Genomic DNA, 17,750 nt, shown 5'->3' on the forward strand with positions numbered 1-17,750 from the left:
GGTACTCTGTGCATGTCAAGCCAGCCCACGCCTCTCCATCTCCGGTCTTGTCCTCCTTCCTTTAAGTGGCACGCCCTGGAAGAAACGTCTCCTCCTTGTCCACGGAGCCCTGAAGCAGTGTTTGAGTTGTATGTCATGGGAAAGTTACTGCCGGTGAATCTTTAGCAGTCTGCAGCGGTCCATGGCCATCAAAACCCCAAGCAATAGGGGCACCTGCGGTAAGACCTAAACCTTGGCTTCGGTCACTTCCATTATCACCTCCGGGGTAGTGGATGGGGGGAGAAATAAATACGAGTGTTGGCGTTCAACGAGATACAGTCAAAGCTTTAAAGCTCCATCAGCATCAAACGATATGGCAATGGATAAGATTCTTCGACACAACCAACACTTGATAATACCTGCCAGCTGAAGGCTGCAGCTTGGGAACAAGAACAGATATGAAAGATCGACTATGTGAAACAAAAATTTTGGTATGAATTCTCGCAGTCTTAACGATAACAGGAAGAAGATTTACAAGCTCTTGCAGACACACAATCTGGAATATAATCACATGGGAATGACCAAAATCCTCGATCGACAAGCTTATTGAGGACTACAACCTCTACCTCACCGAGCAGTGGATCGATCCAAATCCCACACCAGCTTCGCTCTTCACCACCGATCATCCACATTTAGATGCTCCTTCGTGTATGAAGAATGAGAACTGTAAGTGTACATACTATACACACAAGACAAGAGCTCATATCCCTCCAAACTTCCTGTACACCCACCCACCCTGTTGGCTGCCATGATCATCTTACCTCATTCTGATATTGCAATGTAGCTAATTCCAATCATGCATCATCCGACCAGTGGCCTCGCTCACTCCCGATTGGAACGACTAGTACGGTGATCGCCTTCTTCCGTCATTGAATCGTCCTCGTTAGCTTGCACTTCGAAATGAACAGAGTCGTCGTGTAATTGAGACTGCAGAGCTTCAATAGCTCGGCCGCCCGTTGCTTTAGCTCTGGATTGTAACCGCTCTGAATGACGAGCAGTAACTTTGCAGCCAACCCAGCCTCTACTGCAAGAGGAGCACATTCGTCGGGTGCGAGCTTACAGACTGCCCACAGTATAGATAATGCATATTGAGTACAGGCTTCGGACACCCTCATCAGAAGTCTCACTGCATTGGGAATGGTTTGGGCGCAATCCTTCAATGCCGAACAGCCTCCGGCTATGGTGGAGAGATCATCCAAGATGTGCAAAGCCAGTTCCAAGCACTCGGAAGTCAGATTCGGCAACAGCTCGACGAGCTGCGGGACTGCTCCAATGCTCACGATTAAGCTTCGGACTTGCTCATGAAAGCAGATAGCCTTGAGCAAGCTAAGCCCTGCCACAATGCCGTTTGGGTGTCTCTTATCCTTCACCAATCTCAGCAGCGCCACCAAAAGACTCAATCTTGTCACGACCTCGGAGCGGAAACTCTTCTCCTCCATCAGCATTTCGATGAATCTGGTGCAGTTGATCTTGGTATCGATCGTTCCTTCGTTCAGCATGTCAACCATGAGCGAGATCTTTGCGGGCTGCATCAAATTAGCCTTTGCGTCCGAATCCAAGCTAAGATTGACAAGAATGGCGATCACCTCGGAGCCAACGGCGTGGGAGGTGAATGGGCCGAGCAGAGAAGAAAGAAGCGCGACGCCGCCGGAGTCGGCCACGGTCTTCTTAACGGCCGGGTGGGCGGCGAGTATCTTCTGGAGATCTTTGAGAGCCTGCACTCTGGCTTGCCCCTTGACCTTCCTCAGGGTTTTGACGAGCTCGGCGGTGCGGCCCTGGACGTCCTCGGATCTCTTCTTCAGGCGGAGGTATCGCTGCGAGAACCAAGCGTGGATCAGCTGGTGGAGGGTTTGGTTGGGGGTGACGGCGTCGTCCCAGAGCTCCTGCATGGTGGTGGGGCAGGTGAGGTGCCCCAGGGAGAACCACTTGAGGATGTGGACGCGCTCGTAGGTCTGGCCGGTGCAGAGCGTGACGGGATCCACCATTGGCTCGAGCGAGATGGGACAGATGAACACCGAGGGCACATCCTCCTCCGCCGCCGAGTCGAGCTCCTCGATCATCTTCTTGAGGTCGAGCTTCTCGGCAGAAGCCCCAAAACTCCCGTCTTTACCTGCCGGGAGGCCTCCGCCGCTCTCGCCGCCGCCCAAGATCCCATCTTTGACGGCGGTCTCCAGATCTATGACCTGCCCACCGCCCTCCAGCCTCCACGAAGCCTGCTGCTGGTATTGCGGCATCGTTCGGGGCCTCAAGAACTCAGCTTTAGATTCCAAGATTCGACTTTTAAGCCACAACAAGAGAAGAAACAGGGGGGAGGAGAAGATTAGCAGCAGGAGGGAGAGGAGCAAATAGGACCGGTGTCGAGAGTGCCCTTTTGCTCTGCTGGAGGCGTCGCTGCGGACTGCGCTCCGGAGGAGGCTTGGGTGGCGCCGGTCAAAAGAAACAACTCGTCATCATAACCACCATTATGGACTTATGATCGATCTCCGCCCCTGTTCTGGAACCCCAAAGCCCCCTTCTCTCCCTCCGTCGATAAAGCTCTCTCACACACGCAGAGACCCACACAGAGGGTAGAAAAAGGCGAAATCATACGCGAGCAAAGGCCCGGATCGGGAGGTAAAAAGGGGAGAGCAAAATAAGAGCGAGGGGACGGAGATCTAACCCAAATTTAACCTTCCCACAAAAGAAAAGGAACTCAAAAATCAGAGAAAGACAACAACTTGGCAACTTTTGAGTCCAAAAGATAACGTTAGAAGACTGATGAGGGAGATAAGGAGGAGCCTCAGAGCGGGGAGTGTAAGATCTATCTCAGCCTGGCAAGCCACGAGGACACACAGAGACAGTCACTGGGAGAGAGAGATGCGATTAAAGGCGAATAAAAAAAGGATTTTGAAAAGAGGAAGAATAAAAAAATAATTAAAGGGGCCTCGAGAGAAATAAAAGTTGGGCACGGGGAAGTCGGAAGGGGAGGGGAGGGAGGGAGGGCCGAGTATGACCGGGTGAAGCCGGTGGTCGTGGCGTCTCGGCCTGCGCACCGCACGTGCATTCCGGCCTTCTTGTCGCCGTCGTCTCCCCCATCACTTTCTGTTCCAGTGAAACCACGGACATTTCCCGAATGACATTTTTGCCCTCATGAGATATCTCTTTTTTTCTTTTACCCAGAAACATCGCTCATGTAAAACAAAGCCTCTCAGATTAGCCAAATATCAAGTGATACATTAATTATAAAAAATAGATTTCTTAAAACAATCTCTTTTTTTTCTGGTATATTTTTTTTTCTAAGACATAAGATTATCCACTCTTCACTCGATTTATTGTCATCTTTATTATTTATCCATTACCTCTACAATCACTCTTAATTATGTTTTCATCATCTTTTTCGTCTGTTATTATTATACATCATCTTTATAATAAATTATATTATTATTATAATTTTTCTCTTCGTCTCTATTTTGATATAATTCGTAAGAAGACATACAATGAGAGGAAGGAGAAAAAAACCTAATGTGATAATCTCTTTCAAGATTTCACGACTAAAAGAGATGATGATAAGATGAAGATTAAAGATAATTTTATCTTTTAAAAAATTAAAAGATCCAATATAAAAATAAAAATAAAATAAGATACTGTGTCAGAAGAGGTAACAACTTAAGGCTGCGGGGAGGGGATTTAAAAAAAATAAAAAATTATATAGGAAATAAACAGAATGGTAAAAAAAAGTGGCTTTTTGGGAAAAATAGAAGGAAAGAAAAAAAAAGAAAAAGAAAAGAAGACGCCGAGTGCAAAACGCATGTTCGAGACCTTGACCTATTTTGCGTCAATTGTGACAGTAATTCCTCTCTAGGGCGTAAAAGGTAACGAAAAAATGGTGTGACTTAACGTGGGATTGCAGTCCTCCGGATGAGTCTTGGGTGGACTTCTTTTTCGCCTACCAGGAAGAGGGACTCTCCCACGTAGTGTTCTATAGTAGATGAGCAGTGTACCCATAGAAAGAATCGAAAGAAGGAAAAACCTCCAAAACTCAAAAGCATCAACTTCTCCAACTTGTAATCAAGACTGCAATTACACGCTATTCATCAGCTTAAAGTGCCTGTCGTGGCATGAAAAGAAGAGGAAGCGAGAGTATCTATCTACCTACTGTGACATGGAGGCTGGCGACCTAACATGGGTCCCGTGGCTCGAGCCACTGATGCATCGACACATGCCGCCCCAAGAACTGTGCACAACCTTGCGTATGTCATGGTGGACCGGAATTCACAAGAGCTGGAATTCCTCTTCTTCGTTAACTCCCTCCGAGATCACAAGCGTAAAGCATCGGATGGAGAACACTTGCAATACGACATCGGTTTCGGTCTGATGTAAGTGACTCTCGAGGTAACATGCTGTGTGTCCTCGAATATTTTCATGTTCGGAAACATCACATCTTATTATCCATCGTTTCTTATTGTTTCCAGATCAGAATTCTCTTCCATATGCTCCCACACAGCATGACCCGTTGATGGCTTTGCCATTCGACATGAGGTTTAAGCATGCAGTTTGTGGATGCAAGATGATGCCCACTAACTTAGGAGCAGGCCACATCTCAGTTTGACCAACATCGTCTAAGACTGATGGTGCCTTGGGACTGCCCCACATTAATGCAACTCATCTCCCCCGATGACCGAGGCAGCATAATCAATTTGTTCTTGCAGATTCAGGATCCCATTTCAATTTCATCTGCTGTAAATGGTGACTGGAACTGTCTACACTCACAATGGAAGTAAGAAATCCTCATACTATAAGTAAATGATTGTTATAATAATTAGTCAAAAAATAATTGAGGATGGAAAACAGTGTTGGAAGAAGAAAAAGCACCTACCACTTGGGTGACTGAATGGTAGAGTGGTGTAAGCACTGATTTCCACTCATAAAGAGGGGACCAAATGCAGTGGCCACCTCTTGCCGGGCTCTTGAGACAACAGGCACATGAAGGACTCCACACTCACGAGAGCTCTCTCTTGCTCTCCAATCTATTCTTCCACCATCCAAAAGTAATCCTTCACTTCTTTATTTGCACGCATCTTTGATCTCTCGATTCATGTAATGTAAATCCGTAATCTCTTCGATCGAGCGTGGGATGTGACGTCGTCGTGACTAGAAGACAAGCGGTTTACAACACACGCAGACTGGGAACGGCAGAAGGAAGCAATAATGTTAGGGTCGCAGTGTCGCACGAGTTTTGCAGTACTTTTGCGGTGGCTGACCGGTCAAAGGCGGAGGAGCAGAGGCAGAGCATTATTTGCTGGTGTTGCCAACAAACTCCCTTGACCATGACCTCAGGCTTTGTAGCATGCAGCGGCGGGGCCCGGTGAGAAAAAGAAAGCGAGGAGGAGATCCCACGAGGGGCCCTGTGTCTCCCACGGGATGATGGCCCCACAGCTAGAGAGAGAGAGAGAGAGAGAGAGCAGGGATTAGTAGTGCTACGTGCATGATCTTAATTTGATCCGAACCGTGGTGCATGAGATGCCACCGTTTCCCAAGCTCGATGCAAATGGGACCCACGATGAACAAGTGCAGGAGGGACCCACAGGCCCTGGTCGCATCTCCAAAAGCGGCATACGTATGACGTAAAGCTGGAAGGATGTGTCGAAACAGTGGCCGTAATTTTGGTATCTAGGAATCGTAGAAGAGAAGGTTCCCTGCTACTCTTCATGACATCATTGCTTGATTAGAGAGACTTCTTAGTTGGTGCTCCCCTACGCGAACATTTCGGATGGTGAAGTTGATCTTTACGGAATCTAGTTTTTCGTTTACACTATTGGTCTCGCGTGTTAGGGGTTGGAAGTCGATCCAAGTCTTGTCACAAGTTTGAAATTGGCAGAAAAGTTCCCACAAAAGACAACGTCAACCAGTAATTGTTTCAGTTGAGTTTGGAGTTAATTCATGGAGTAATTGAGTAAACATATTATTGATCTTTATTTAATCATGAAAGTATCTATTGAATCGTCAAACATTATGATTATCATGTCAAGATGATACTTAGTTGGGATCGATGCATGTGTGATGTCAATTCAATGTGTGATGAGATGATCAAGCATGATGTGATGTTGGAACATTCATATGTTAGAGCCCTTATCGAGAGGCTATAAAATAATATTTGATATCATTATATTATATACATTGAGTTGCTTTATTTTATTATTGATTATTTTTCAAAAAGTTGATGGGCCAATATTGAAGATTCCAAACTTCATCCATTTGCATAAAAGTTCTCGATATTATAGTCGTACTACAATATCGAGAACTTTTATACTCGACGTTATATATGTACAGTAAACGCAAAGCATCACCATACAACTTGGAAATTATTCTACACTAATGTTTTAGGGATGCCGCAGAAATCTTTTCTTGTGTGTCATACTGATGTCTACGATTGCCATGCACGACGATCCTACATAGAAATTATGTTCACGTAAGATTGTTTAGGTACAAGCTTGGCGTAAAGGGTACGTGACGTAGGGAAGCATGCAAACGCTACGTCCACTCGCATGTTTCGTTCGTCAAGCTGCTGCCGTTCAACCAAAGCAAGGCGTGGTCGATGGCGGTCAAGCCCATGTTTGGTGGCCACCGAAGTGGCTGTCACTGCAGGCTCCACCATCATCGACCTTGCGTGAGTCTACAGTCCAGAAAAAGGGTGGCCATCCACCAGTGGAGGTGGCAAAAGTCATGGAGTGCTCTTTGCACCAATTCTTTTAGCCATTCATATTTATCCCAATCCCAATCCCTTTTGGTCTATTAGTCGATTGGGTCTGTGCAGTTCAAAAATAGGCAAGACGAATCCCACCAGGTACTTCACTCATGTAGGGTTGATAGTATACAAGACAAGTACAGCGAAGTCGAATCTGGGAGAAGTTTGAATATACACGAACATATTCGCGATTACCATATCTATTATTTCTGATCCTGAATCATCTGCCCTAAGTGTATCTTGATGCACAGATCTACACGTCCATGGGCTGGGCTGCAGGCTGCTTGGGTCGTCATCGTAGTTCTGGGGTCGTGCCAAGTTGGGAGCTAAAACATATCCATCCTTTCTTTGTTGATTCCTAACGCCGCCGTTCCTTTGTTTCGGCTTCTCGATTATGATTATTAAGTCTAATCATGTGTTATTGTGTTGATTTTTGAGTTGTTGATGAAATTAATAGAGAGGAGATGTGAACCACAAAAGCTACTACACTTCCTGCACATGATTAGAACTGAGGCCACAGTCTCCATCCCTTTCTTACATGTTTTCACATTAGGGAGCGTCTTCTTCCTGCACGCGATTAGAACTGAGGCCACCGTTTCCGTCCCTTCCTACATGTTTTCCCATTAGGTAGTCTTCAAATGCTGGGGATCCAGCCAACCAGGTCAAAGGCATGTGGTCAACGCCCATTGTCCGCTCAAACGACGTCTTAATTCGGACAGGACTTTGAATTGAACTATTCTTGGTTGTGTTTCCACATTACGAGCAGATGGAGAACCTATTGACGAAGACCAAGAAAACAGTAACTTCAATAAAATATCAATGGTCAACCGTGTGAAAGACCGGTAATCTCTCCTCCTAAATTATGTCCTCCATGACAAATTCATCGATACTTTCTTATCTGATCATTGGCTCTAACATCGCTGTTCCATCTCCCATCCAAATCTGCAGCTACGAAGACCACAGCTTTTACACTTCACGTTATTCCATTGGCTTGGATGCATTCTTCAACTTTGGAGATAATTATCATTAGAGTCGAAAATGATCGGTCAACCCTTGCAAAGATTCCCACTGGATACAAAGTCGCCGAGGAGTACCGTAACTGAGCTGGTAGATTTGGTTGAAGTCAAACGTTTCCTACAAGTCGAATATTGCCTCCCTAGAATTAGTCTATCTACTGCAGTGAGCCTTCCTCGATCCCCCCATCCCCAAGAAGCCACTACTCTATATAAATAACTCCAACTCCAATCTCTTCTACGGCACAGAATCCAATCTTCTGTTTGTTCTTTTCTCATCCTCGCAGTATAATTTAGAGATACCAAGTGGTCGCACCATGAGCAAGGGAAACGGCAGCGAGAGCAAGCTGAGCCAGTACATCAAGGCCCCATACCGAGCGCTGCGGCATGCCCGGGACTTGTACGAGAGTAGCATGGCCGGGATCGCAGGCAAGTCGCAGCGTGGCCCCATCATCGCGCTGCCTCGCTCCCGTGGATTCGGGCAGTTCTCACGGACGAGCAGCAGCGAGGAAGAGATCAACGAGCTCATCCGCGCCGCTTGCAAGAGCAAGATGCGGGCCATCCCGGTGAAGGAGGACGGGACGCTGGTGCCGAGGAGCCACAGCGTGGCGACGATGAGGATAGACGAGGACAAGCCGTGTGACTTCGAGGACGACCTCAAGGGGGTCCTGGGCCCAAGGAGCCGTAGCTACGATGTTGCCACCAAGAGGAAGGTGGGCTTCTCATAACCTTCAGGTTAGCTTGTGCAGTGATCAACAAGAACTGTAAACATCCGAGCTTATATAATTTACTGCTTCCGAGGGAGGAAATAAGCAATTCTTTTGAGTCGTCGACATTCTTTGGAGATTAAAACTTATTATGAGAGAAATCTAATAGTGAATGTAGAAGAAGATATTCTTCGCATCTTCTGTGAAGCTTCGTTGTATTCATATCTCGTGATAATATATGTATACATGTCTTGTGATAATCTCATGAACGCTCATTTATCTACAAGGAATGCTTGTTTAATAGACCACAGTGTTCATTTCTGTGTGCCATGAATGATGACATGAGGTGCGTCCGACGAGCCATAGGTCGATCCGATCATTGGTCTTGAAAGACGATGGAATTAGAGGAAGCCTCCTTTCTCGTGAGGAACAACGCACTCGATTGAACTCACAACTCTGTAGCAGGGAATGCAGTAACATTCCCTTTTTTCCCCTTTAAAAATGGTAAATTTCATGACTTAATAAAAGGAAGTCCAATTGTCCATATATACCTACAAATTTGAATATTACCAATTTCTCTCTCTCTCTCTCTATCCTCTGTCTATTATGAGGGATTTGGTGGACTACAAATATATGAGAATATGGACGACTGATACACGCAACTAAGTAGGAGCGCAATTACTCAAATGCCTATTAAGCTAATACAAAAGAAGGAACCAACATATGAGAAGTCCGTGAGTGATGAGGTATACAGTTTTTGCCTCTTGGATGTGCCAGAAATCGAATAACAATGGGTCCGATCCCTTCGATGCATCAAAAATTGAATAATAAGATTAACATATATTAAATTTGATATTAATCCAATTCAAAATTTTAGATTTTTGGATTGTAGATCAAGTCTAGTATATATATTAATTATTAGTGATATGATATTAGGCATTGACCTTCATTAACTATCATCTCACATGAATTACAAAAATAAAATCATATTCGACTCTCCGTCAAGCCTTGATCTCATTATTGGTCCAGAATGAAATCTTGACTTCCAGTTTGATTTGCAATTGGGGCTAAGAAAAATGTAACTTATGCTTAAGATGTCAACAGCTGCCATTATCCCCTTATATTTTTATAACAAAAAAATGTGGTGAAACAGTACGCGAGTCGGTCAGGACCGGCTTTATTCCACCGACTGACACCAGCATGATGTCATTAAAAAATCTTTATTTTGAAATTATTATATATATATATATATATAATGAAATAAAAATAAAAATAAATTGAATCGGTCGATTTGGTCTGGTTTTAATTAAGACCATGCTACGTATTATATTTCCTTTTAGTTCTTTTGAGCCGTTAAATGTGTGCCAAACTTAGTGATTAATTGGATTAGCCGTAACGAGTAAAGGTCAAAGTCAAGTACCCATGGCCAATGGAATTCATGATTGGATTGGGACACGTAGAGTGGTAGAGGCAAGAAAGCATCACAGCAGACTCGAGAACGAGCCAACTCAATTGTCCCATTAGAGGCGAGTCTAGTTGAAAGAAACAACGAACGACAGGAGCAGCAAATCCATGACCTGGTAGCATTCTTCTTGCTTCGAAATCAAATCATAAATTTAACATGAACAGCCAAATTGGACCGAACACTTGTGATCGAGAAGCATAGGAAGTCGCCAAGTTCGTACAAGTAAATGGTTGATTTGATTGATACGAGAGCACAGCATATAAATGCTGGACATGTAAAAGGTTGCATCACTACAAGGGAACGTCTCTTACAAGCTCTCCATTGACTGGTTCTTCCAGCTTAGAATTGGTCCAATGTTTTCTGGCTTCCCCATACCTCAGGAAATCGAGCGAAGAACTCTATTTAACCGACTTCAAGTCGGCACGACTCTCTTCGCATCCAATGTTGGTGTAGCACTATGACCAAGGGAAGCAGAAAAGGGAACAAGCTGATGCGGTACATCAAGGCCCCTTATCGGGCACTGCTACGTGCCCGGGACTTGTACGTGAACAGCATGGCCGGATGCGCCGGCAGGGCCCAGCGCGGGCCGACGATAATCGCGATGCCGCGCGCCCAGAGCCGCAGCTTCCACCGCCCGCAAATGAGCAGCGGCGAGGACGACATCAACGAGCTCATCCGCGCTGCGTCGAGGACCAGGCAGCGGTCCGTCGAGGGAGCGGCGGTGCCGAGGAGTCACAGCGTGGCGGCGATGACGATTGACGAGGACAAGCCATGCAACTTTGAGGGCCACGTCAAGGTGGCCTTGGGCCCGAGGAGCCGGAGCTGCGACGTCGTCTCCAAGAGGAGGGCGGGGTTTACAACAAGCGCCGTAAGCAGCATCCAAAGCTTCTAATACGAAGGGGGGAAGCAGCAAATGCAGCAATTCCATGTCGTCGTGGTTTCTATTACTTGTGTTCGTGAACTCGATTCGATACTTACTCTCCTCTTCTCCTCATGTCATGTTTCTGTTCACTCGTGAATGTTTGGGCTGCATGCTTACCCCATTCCATCTCCAAGAATGGAATGTTCATATGGCATCTCGGTATCATTTCCCTCAAAATTTGAGCCTACAGTCGAAGGATTTCATGAAATCTCCAAGGAATCTGTTCTAGTTTTGATTCTGATTGACACACGGACAAGTTTAAGGGGCTAATGCCTACTTTATCTCGGCAAATCAGAGGAGCACTTTATATGTCAATCACATGAATAAACTTTGACCACGAAAGTTGCTTGCTAGTCTGGGAAAAATCAAGTCAAACTCTGGAAATCAATCGAATTATTTCACGCATACATTCTACGCTCAAGTTTATAATCCTTATTCATGGACAAAGGTGAACAAACCCCTCAAATTAGATTAAATCCAGGAAACTACTTCTTTCTGTTCCTCCAATTCTTACAGTTGCTAATGATCACCCGCAATTTCTTCCCAATAGATGTTCCCCTTGTAGCTCAAGCAATATCTGAAGGTAACTTTAGCTTTAAATTTTGCGTGGTTTGGAAGTTCAAGAAAAAAAAGTTGTATCTTATGTCCCAAGTTAATTACAGAAATGAGGTTGTCTCATCGACTATGCTTTGATACTTTGGAATACGATCAAGAATTTGAAGCCGTCTGGCAACATTTACAAGCGAGAATGGAATGGATAAATGAAATCAAAAGTTCCCATTTGATCTGCACAGCAAAAACCTTTATGACTGACTTTTTGAACAGTTCATATGAGGCAGTCACTGTTAACTCACGTCTACATAGATAGCTATGTAGATAAAGAGAACATGTTGTCTTTCTGGATGTGACAATGTCGAAGAGTAAAGGTTGGCCATACATCGAATACGTACTCTGTTTTCGTGTTGATTATAATTGACCTATTGCGCTGTTTCAACCATTAGTGTCATGTATTTTTCTTCTCCAAGTGTCAATCTCCATGCCAGCCAAATGCTTATCATTGACAACCTTTTATATTTAGTTTAATTTGTAGAACGTGCTCATGCCACACTAAATCTTTAAATCTCAAGGTACTTGAAGAAACTGATCAATGCTGCTTATCTGACTCATTGAGAACTATATCAGCTCAGCAATGTTTCAATCAACAAATGCGAATTCCTACTTCTGTTGTGGTGTTCAAAAGCTGAGGAAAAAGATGTGCTACAATCTCCTGGTGGTGGCAATTCCATGATTGTCCACCGAGGATGCTTATTCGCACGCAGTTCCTCTGAGAAATTGTTGGGAAGAAATGCGGAATAATTCTTTCGTGTATCAAAATGGGTTCCTCATCAAAATACCAACTTGATATTAAATGCTAACTTGATATCAAATGCTAATATTTTGATGAGGAACCTATTTTGATACACAAAGAGGGAAAAGAATTATTCCGTATTAACAGGTTTCTTCCCAACAAGTGGTATCAGAGCATCAGGTTGTTTGGTGCTAGTTTTCTTATATGATTGAAATGGAGTCAGATGGTATGATTAAATTGAACTCATCAAATTATTCCACTTGGAGGCGTCTGATGGAAGATTTGCTCTATTGCAAAGATTTATATAAGCCTATCAAGGTTAAAGATAAACCTTCTACTATGGACGATGAAGAATGGGAAGTTCAACATAGAAAAGCTATTGCCTATATTAGAAGATGGATGGATATAAACTTGCATGAGCATATTTCAGATGAAACCAGAGCTGATGTTGTATGGCAAATGTTAGAAAACATTTTTGCGAAAAAGACAGTGGGAAATAGAATTTCTCTCCTCAGAAGGCTTGTAAATTTGAAGTATAAAGATGATGGTAACATTGTTGAGCACATAAGCCTATTTCAGAGTCTTGCAAATAAGTTGGTTGTTATGAAAATGAATATAGATGATGAGATGCAGGGATTATTACTTTTCAGCTCTTTACCAGAAAGTTGGGAAACGTATGTGGTGACTATTTGTAACTCCACGCCAAAGGGGACTCTAACCATAGATATGGTTAAAGACAGTTTGCTAAATGAAGATGCTAGAAGGAAAGAACAGGGTGAATCTTCTTCTGGGGCATTTGTTATTGAAAAACAAGAAAGACGTGGAAGAAGTCATAGCAGAAATCCACATGGATATAGAGGAAGATCTAAGTCTATAAGAGATATCAAATGTTTTCACTGTAATAGGCCAGGTCACATGAAGAAAGAGTGTATGTTTTGGAAGCGAGAACAGAATGAAATGAAGAAAAATGAGAAAGAGACCAATACAGTTGCTGCTGAAGGTAATATCACTATTGTCTGTGATGAAGGTTGTGTTAGCCTTGTAGCTCAGGACAGTAATTGGGTAATTAACTCTGGTGCTTCATTTCATGTCACTTCTCATGGTGATTTCTTTAGATCTTACACTGCTGGTGATTATCGTAATGTCAAAATGGGAAACAGTGATACATCTAAGATTGTGGGTATTGGAGATATTTGCTTGGAGACCAGTATTGGAAGCAAATTAATACTCAAAGATGTAAGGCATGTTCCAGATATTCGTCTTAACTTGATATCTACAGGTAGACTTGATGATGAGGGCTTTGCACATTATTTTGGTGAAAGTAAATGGAAACTCACTAAATGTTATCTAATTGTGGCAAAAGGAAAGAAGATTAACTCTTTTTATGTCATGGAAGCTAAGCTACACAAAGGAGAGATTAATGCAATTCGAAAATGTGAAAGTATAGATCTTTGGCATAAGAGGCTTGGACATATCAGCGAGAAGGGACTTCAAACTCTTGCTAGAAAGCAGTTCTTACCAGAGTTGCAAGGTACATCTCTTAAATCTTGTGATCATTACTTAGCCGGAAAAACACATAGAGTTGCATTTCAGACATATCCATCATCTAGAAGATCTGATGTTATTGATTTAGTTCATACTGATGTTTGTACTATGCAAACTAGAACTCTTGGAGGTGCTCTTTATTTTGTTACTTTTATTTATGACCATTCTAGAAAGTGTGGGCTTTTGCTTTGAAATCTAAAGACCAGGTACTCGATGCTTTCAAGGAGTTTCATGTCAGTGTTGAAAGAGAAACTGACAGAAAACTAAAGTGTATTCGATCAGATAATGGTGGCGAGTACAGGGGTCCTTTTGAGAATTATTGCAGGTTCCATGGTATTAGGCTTGAGAAAACAGTTCCTAAAACTCCTCAGCAGAACGGTGTGGCAGAAAGGATGAACAGAACCATTGAAGAAAGGATTAGGTGTATGCTTTCTCACGCCAAGTTACCGAAGTCATTTTGGGGGGAGGCTATGAGAACTACAGTTGACCTGATAAATCTTTCTCCATCAGTTCCTCTGCAAGGTGATGTTCCAGAGAGAGTATGGAGAGGAAAAGATATATCTTATAATCATTTGAGAGTCTTTGGGTGTAAAACATTTGTTCATATTCCCAAAGATGAGAGGTCCAAGCTTGATAATAAGGCAAAAGCATGTATCTTCTTGGGATATGGTCATGAAGAGTTTGGGTACAGATTATGGGATCTAGTGAACAAGAAGATTATTAGAAGCAGAGATGTTGTGTTTCTTGAAGATCAATTGTTTGATGATGGTGATAATGTTGAGAAGCCAGAAACCTCTATTTATATTCCTTGGAGTTTGAGTCCAGTTCCTTCACCTGTAGTTCATGATGATCATGGGGGAGATGAACAAGAAGATTGTGGTGAGAATACTAGTGATGATACACCTACAGTTGATGATTCTGAACCAACTGAACAGCTACCTCCACCACCAGTTGAGATTTCATTGAGAAGATCCACTAGAGAGCGACAACCCTCTACCAGATATCCTCCACATGAGTATGTTATGCTTACTGACGGGGGAGAGCCAGAAACTTACCAAGAAGCTATTCTACATGAGAATAAGAGTGAGTGGGTTAAAGCTATGCAAGAAGAGATGAGATCCTTGCTTGAGAACCACACCTATGACTTGGTAAAGCTGCCGAAAGAGAAGAAAGCTCTCAAGAATAAGAGGGTTTATAAATTGAAGACTGAAAATAATAGCTCACAACAAAGATATAAGGCACGACTAGTTGTGAAAGGATTCAGTCAGAAGAAAGGTATTGACTTTGAAGAAATATTTTCTCCGGTTGTGAAAATGTCCTCTATCCGAGTTGTTCTTGGTTTGGCTGCCCGCTTGAATTTAGAAGTTGAACAACTTGATGTAAAAATAACATTTCTTCATGGTGATTTGGAAGAAGAAATTTACATGGAGCAACCAGAAGGTTTCAAAGTCAAGGGAAAAGAAAATCTGGTATGTAAGCTTAGGAAAAGCTTATATGGACTCAAACAGGCACCTAGATAGTGGTACAAGAAGTTTGATTCCTTTATGATGAGCAAAGGATATGATAGAACCACATCTGATCATTGTGTGTTTATGAAAAAATTTTCAGATGATGATTTTATTATTTTACTGCTATATGTTGATGATATGCTGATTGTTGGCCATGATGTTGGAAAAATTGGAAAGCTTAAAAGAGAGCTAAGTAAGTCTTTTGCCATGAAAGACTTAGGATCGGTGAAACAAATACTTGGCATGAAGATTCTTCGTGATAGGAAGAAAATGAAGATTTGGCTATCTCAGGAAACTTACATTGAAAATGTTCTTGAAAGATTCAATATGAGTAAAGCCAAAGCAGTTTGTTCTCCACTTGCAGGTCATTTCAAACTGAGTTCGAAACAATGTCCTACAAGTGAGAAAGAAAAAGAAGAAATATCCAGAGTGCCTTATTCATCTGCAGTAGGCAATTTGATGTATGCTATGGTTTGTACTAGGCCAGATATAGCTCATGCAGTTGGAGTTGTTAGCCGATTTCTCTCAAATCCTGGAAAGGAACATTGGGCAGCAGTGAAATGGATATTAAGATATCTAAGAGGTACTTCCAGGTTGTGTTTATGTTTTGGTGATGATGAACCTGTGTTAGAAGGCTACACAGATGCAGACATGGCAGGTGATACTGATTCCAGGAAGTCCACTTCAGGATTCTTGATAACATTTGCAGGAGGAGTAGTCTCTTGGCAGTCTAAGTTACAGAAGTGTGTTGCTCTATCAACCACAGAAGCAGAATACATAGCAGTTACTGAAGCCTGTAAGGAAACTTTATGTATGAAAAAGTTTCTACAGGAATTGGGCTTGAAACAGGAAGTATATACTGTTTACTGTGACAGTCAGAGCGCCATTCACCTCTCCAAGAATTCAACATACCATTCTAGATCCAAGCATATTGATGTGAGATATCACTGGATTCGTGATGTGCTTGAGATGAAAGAATTACAATTGGAAAAGGTGCATACTAATGAGAATGGTTCAGATATGTTGACAAAGTCTTTGCCTAAGGAGAAGCTTGAAGCATGTAGGCGAAGAGCGGGCTTGGTACAGCCCACCATATGAGCTGAAGGAGGAGAATTGTTGGGTCTAGCCCATATGTGGGCTTGGACAAATTTGGGCCATCAGCCTAAATCAAAGAAATCAAGAGAGAAAGGGCAAAATTGAGTGAGAGTGCAGCGTGCACAGTGAGCGTGCAACGGCGACGTGCAGAGAAAAGAGAGAGAAAGATTAGGTTTCTGAGCAACCTATTTTGATACACAAAGAGGGAAAAGAATTATTCCGCATTAACATGTTTCTTCCGAACAGAAATTAACTCAGAAGCTGTATATTTGTGCTTCTAACCAAAGAAAGAGATCAGAAGTGGGGATAGAAGGCCCATGTCAGAGGAGGACCCCAATTACCTCTTCCAGGCCTAAATTGTAGAGTAAGTTGATCTCTGTCATAACCAAGTCTCGGCAGCGATCTCCAAAAAGTTCCATGCATCTCTGCCATGTAGTCAGCAACACCATGTTTTCACACCGAAGCAACGTCAAGTCATTGAATTCAGTCGACTACTCTCAGTGCAAGCATCTTCCTCGGCATCCATGCAACTGTTTCTCTTCCTTTATGTTCAAAGATAATGAAGTTGGCTTCATGCTACTAATTTGTTTGAGGGTGATAAGATATATTTTGAGCTTAGCCACATCACAATCAACGCTGTGCCATGCTACCGCTAGGTCAACAAAAGGAGTACTCTTACGCGTCGAGGCAGGATCCGTACTGAGGCATTCCTCGGTACATCCTATCCCGGAAAGCTCGAGACGACACCGTATAGCGCCCTTCCGTACGTTCTGGGACGACAGCCGCACAAAGGTACCTCCTCGCCCCTCGAGGATCGGTCGTCGTGCCAAACCCGCGTACGGTCAACCCTCATACAGTAGTATAAAAATCCCTGACCGACATCTGGCCAAAGGAGGCAAAAAAATAAAGAGAACCAAGCACTAACTCACTCTTTGAGGGGCCAAAGTCAGTAACCACCCGACGAGGGCCTTCTGTGCAGGAGAGCGCCCACCCCCCAAGACACAACTGTCCCGACTAAGAGACGCCAACCAACATCCTGACTCGCGAGTGTGATCGATCTCGACAACCCGTTCGACGGAGCAAAGACTCCCGACATCGGCCCGTAAACCAGGTCGTGCTCACTCACTAGCCACGATACATTAGTTCACCAATATTTTTGGCGTTAGAAGAAGGGCCAAGTCGTAGGAGCACCCCGCAGGAGTTCCCACTGAGGGAGAACCACCGGCCAACCACCCCCCTTCCGGACTTGGGGATTAGCCCCTCCTCGTCCTCAAAGACGGGGGGATCCCAACCTCGATGCCAGATCACTACTAGCGCCTGTTTAATGATCTGGGGTTTTTTCCCCCCGGATATACCACAGGGCCCTCAGTCGTTTCACCCGAGG

General features: G+C 43.6%; 1 protein-coding gene across 1 annotated transcript; it reads right to left on the reverse strand.

Annotated features, from left to right (window-relative positions):
• Window positions 1-454: 454 nt before the first annotated feature.
• On the reverse strand, window positions 455-2,975 carry LOC135605582 (U-box domain-containing protein 30-like). The gene has a single exon (XM_065095845.1). It carries the CDS (start codon window positions 2,271-2,273, stop codon window positions 906-908), a length of 1,368 nt encoding a protein of 455 aa, XP_064951917.1. The 5' UTR covers window positions 2,274-2,975; the 3' UTR covers window positions 455-905.
• Window positions 2,976-17,750: the final 14,775 nt, after the last annotated feature.

This window comes from Musa acuminata, chromosome BXJ2-2 (genome assembly GCF_036884655.1).
Source record: "Musa acuminata AAA Group cultivar baxijiao chromosome BXJ2-2, Cavendish_Baxijiao_AAA, whole genome shotgun sequence".
Taxonomy (NCBI): Eukaryota; Viridiplantae; Streptophyta; class Magnoliopsida; order Zingiberales; family Musaceae; genus Musa; species Musa acuminata.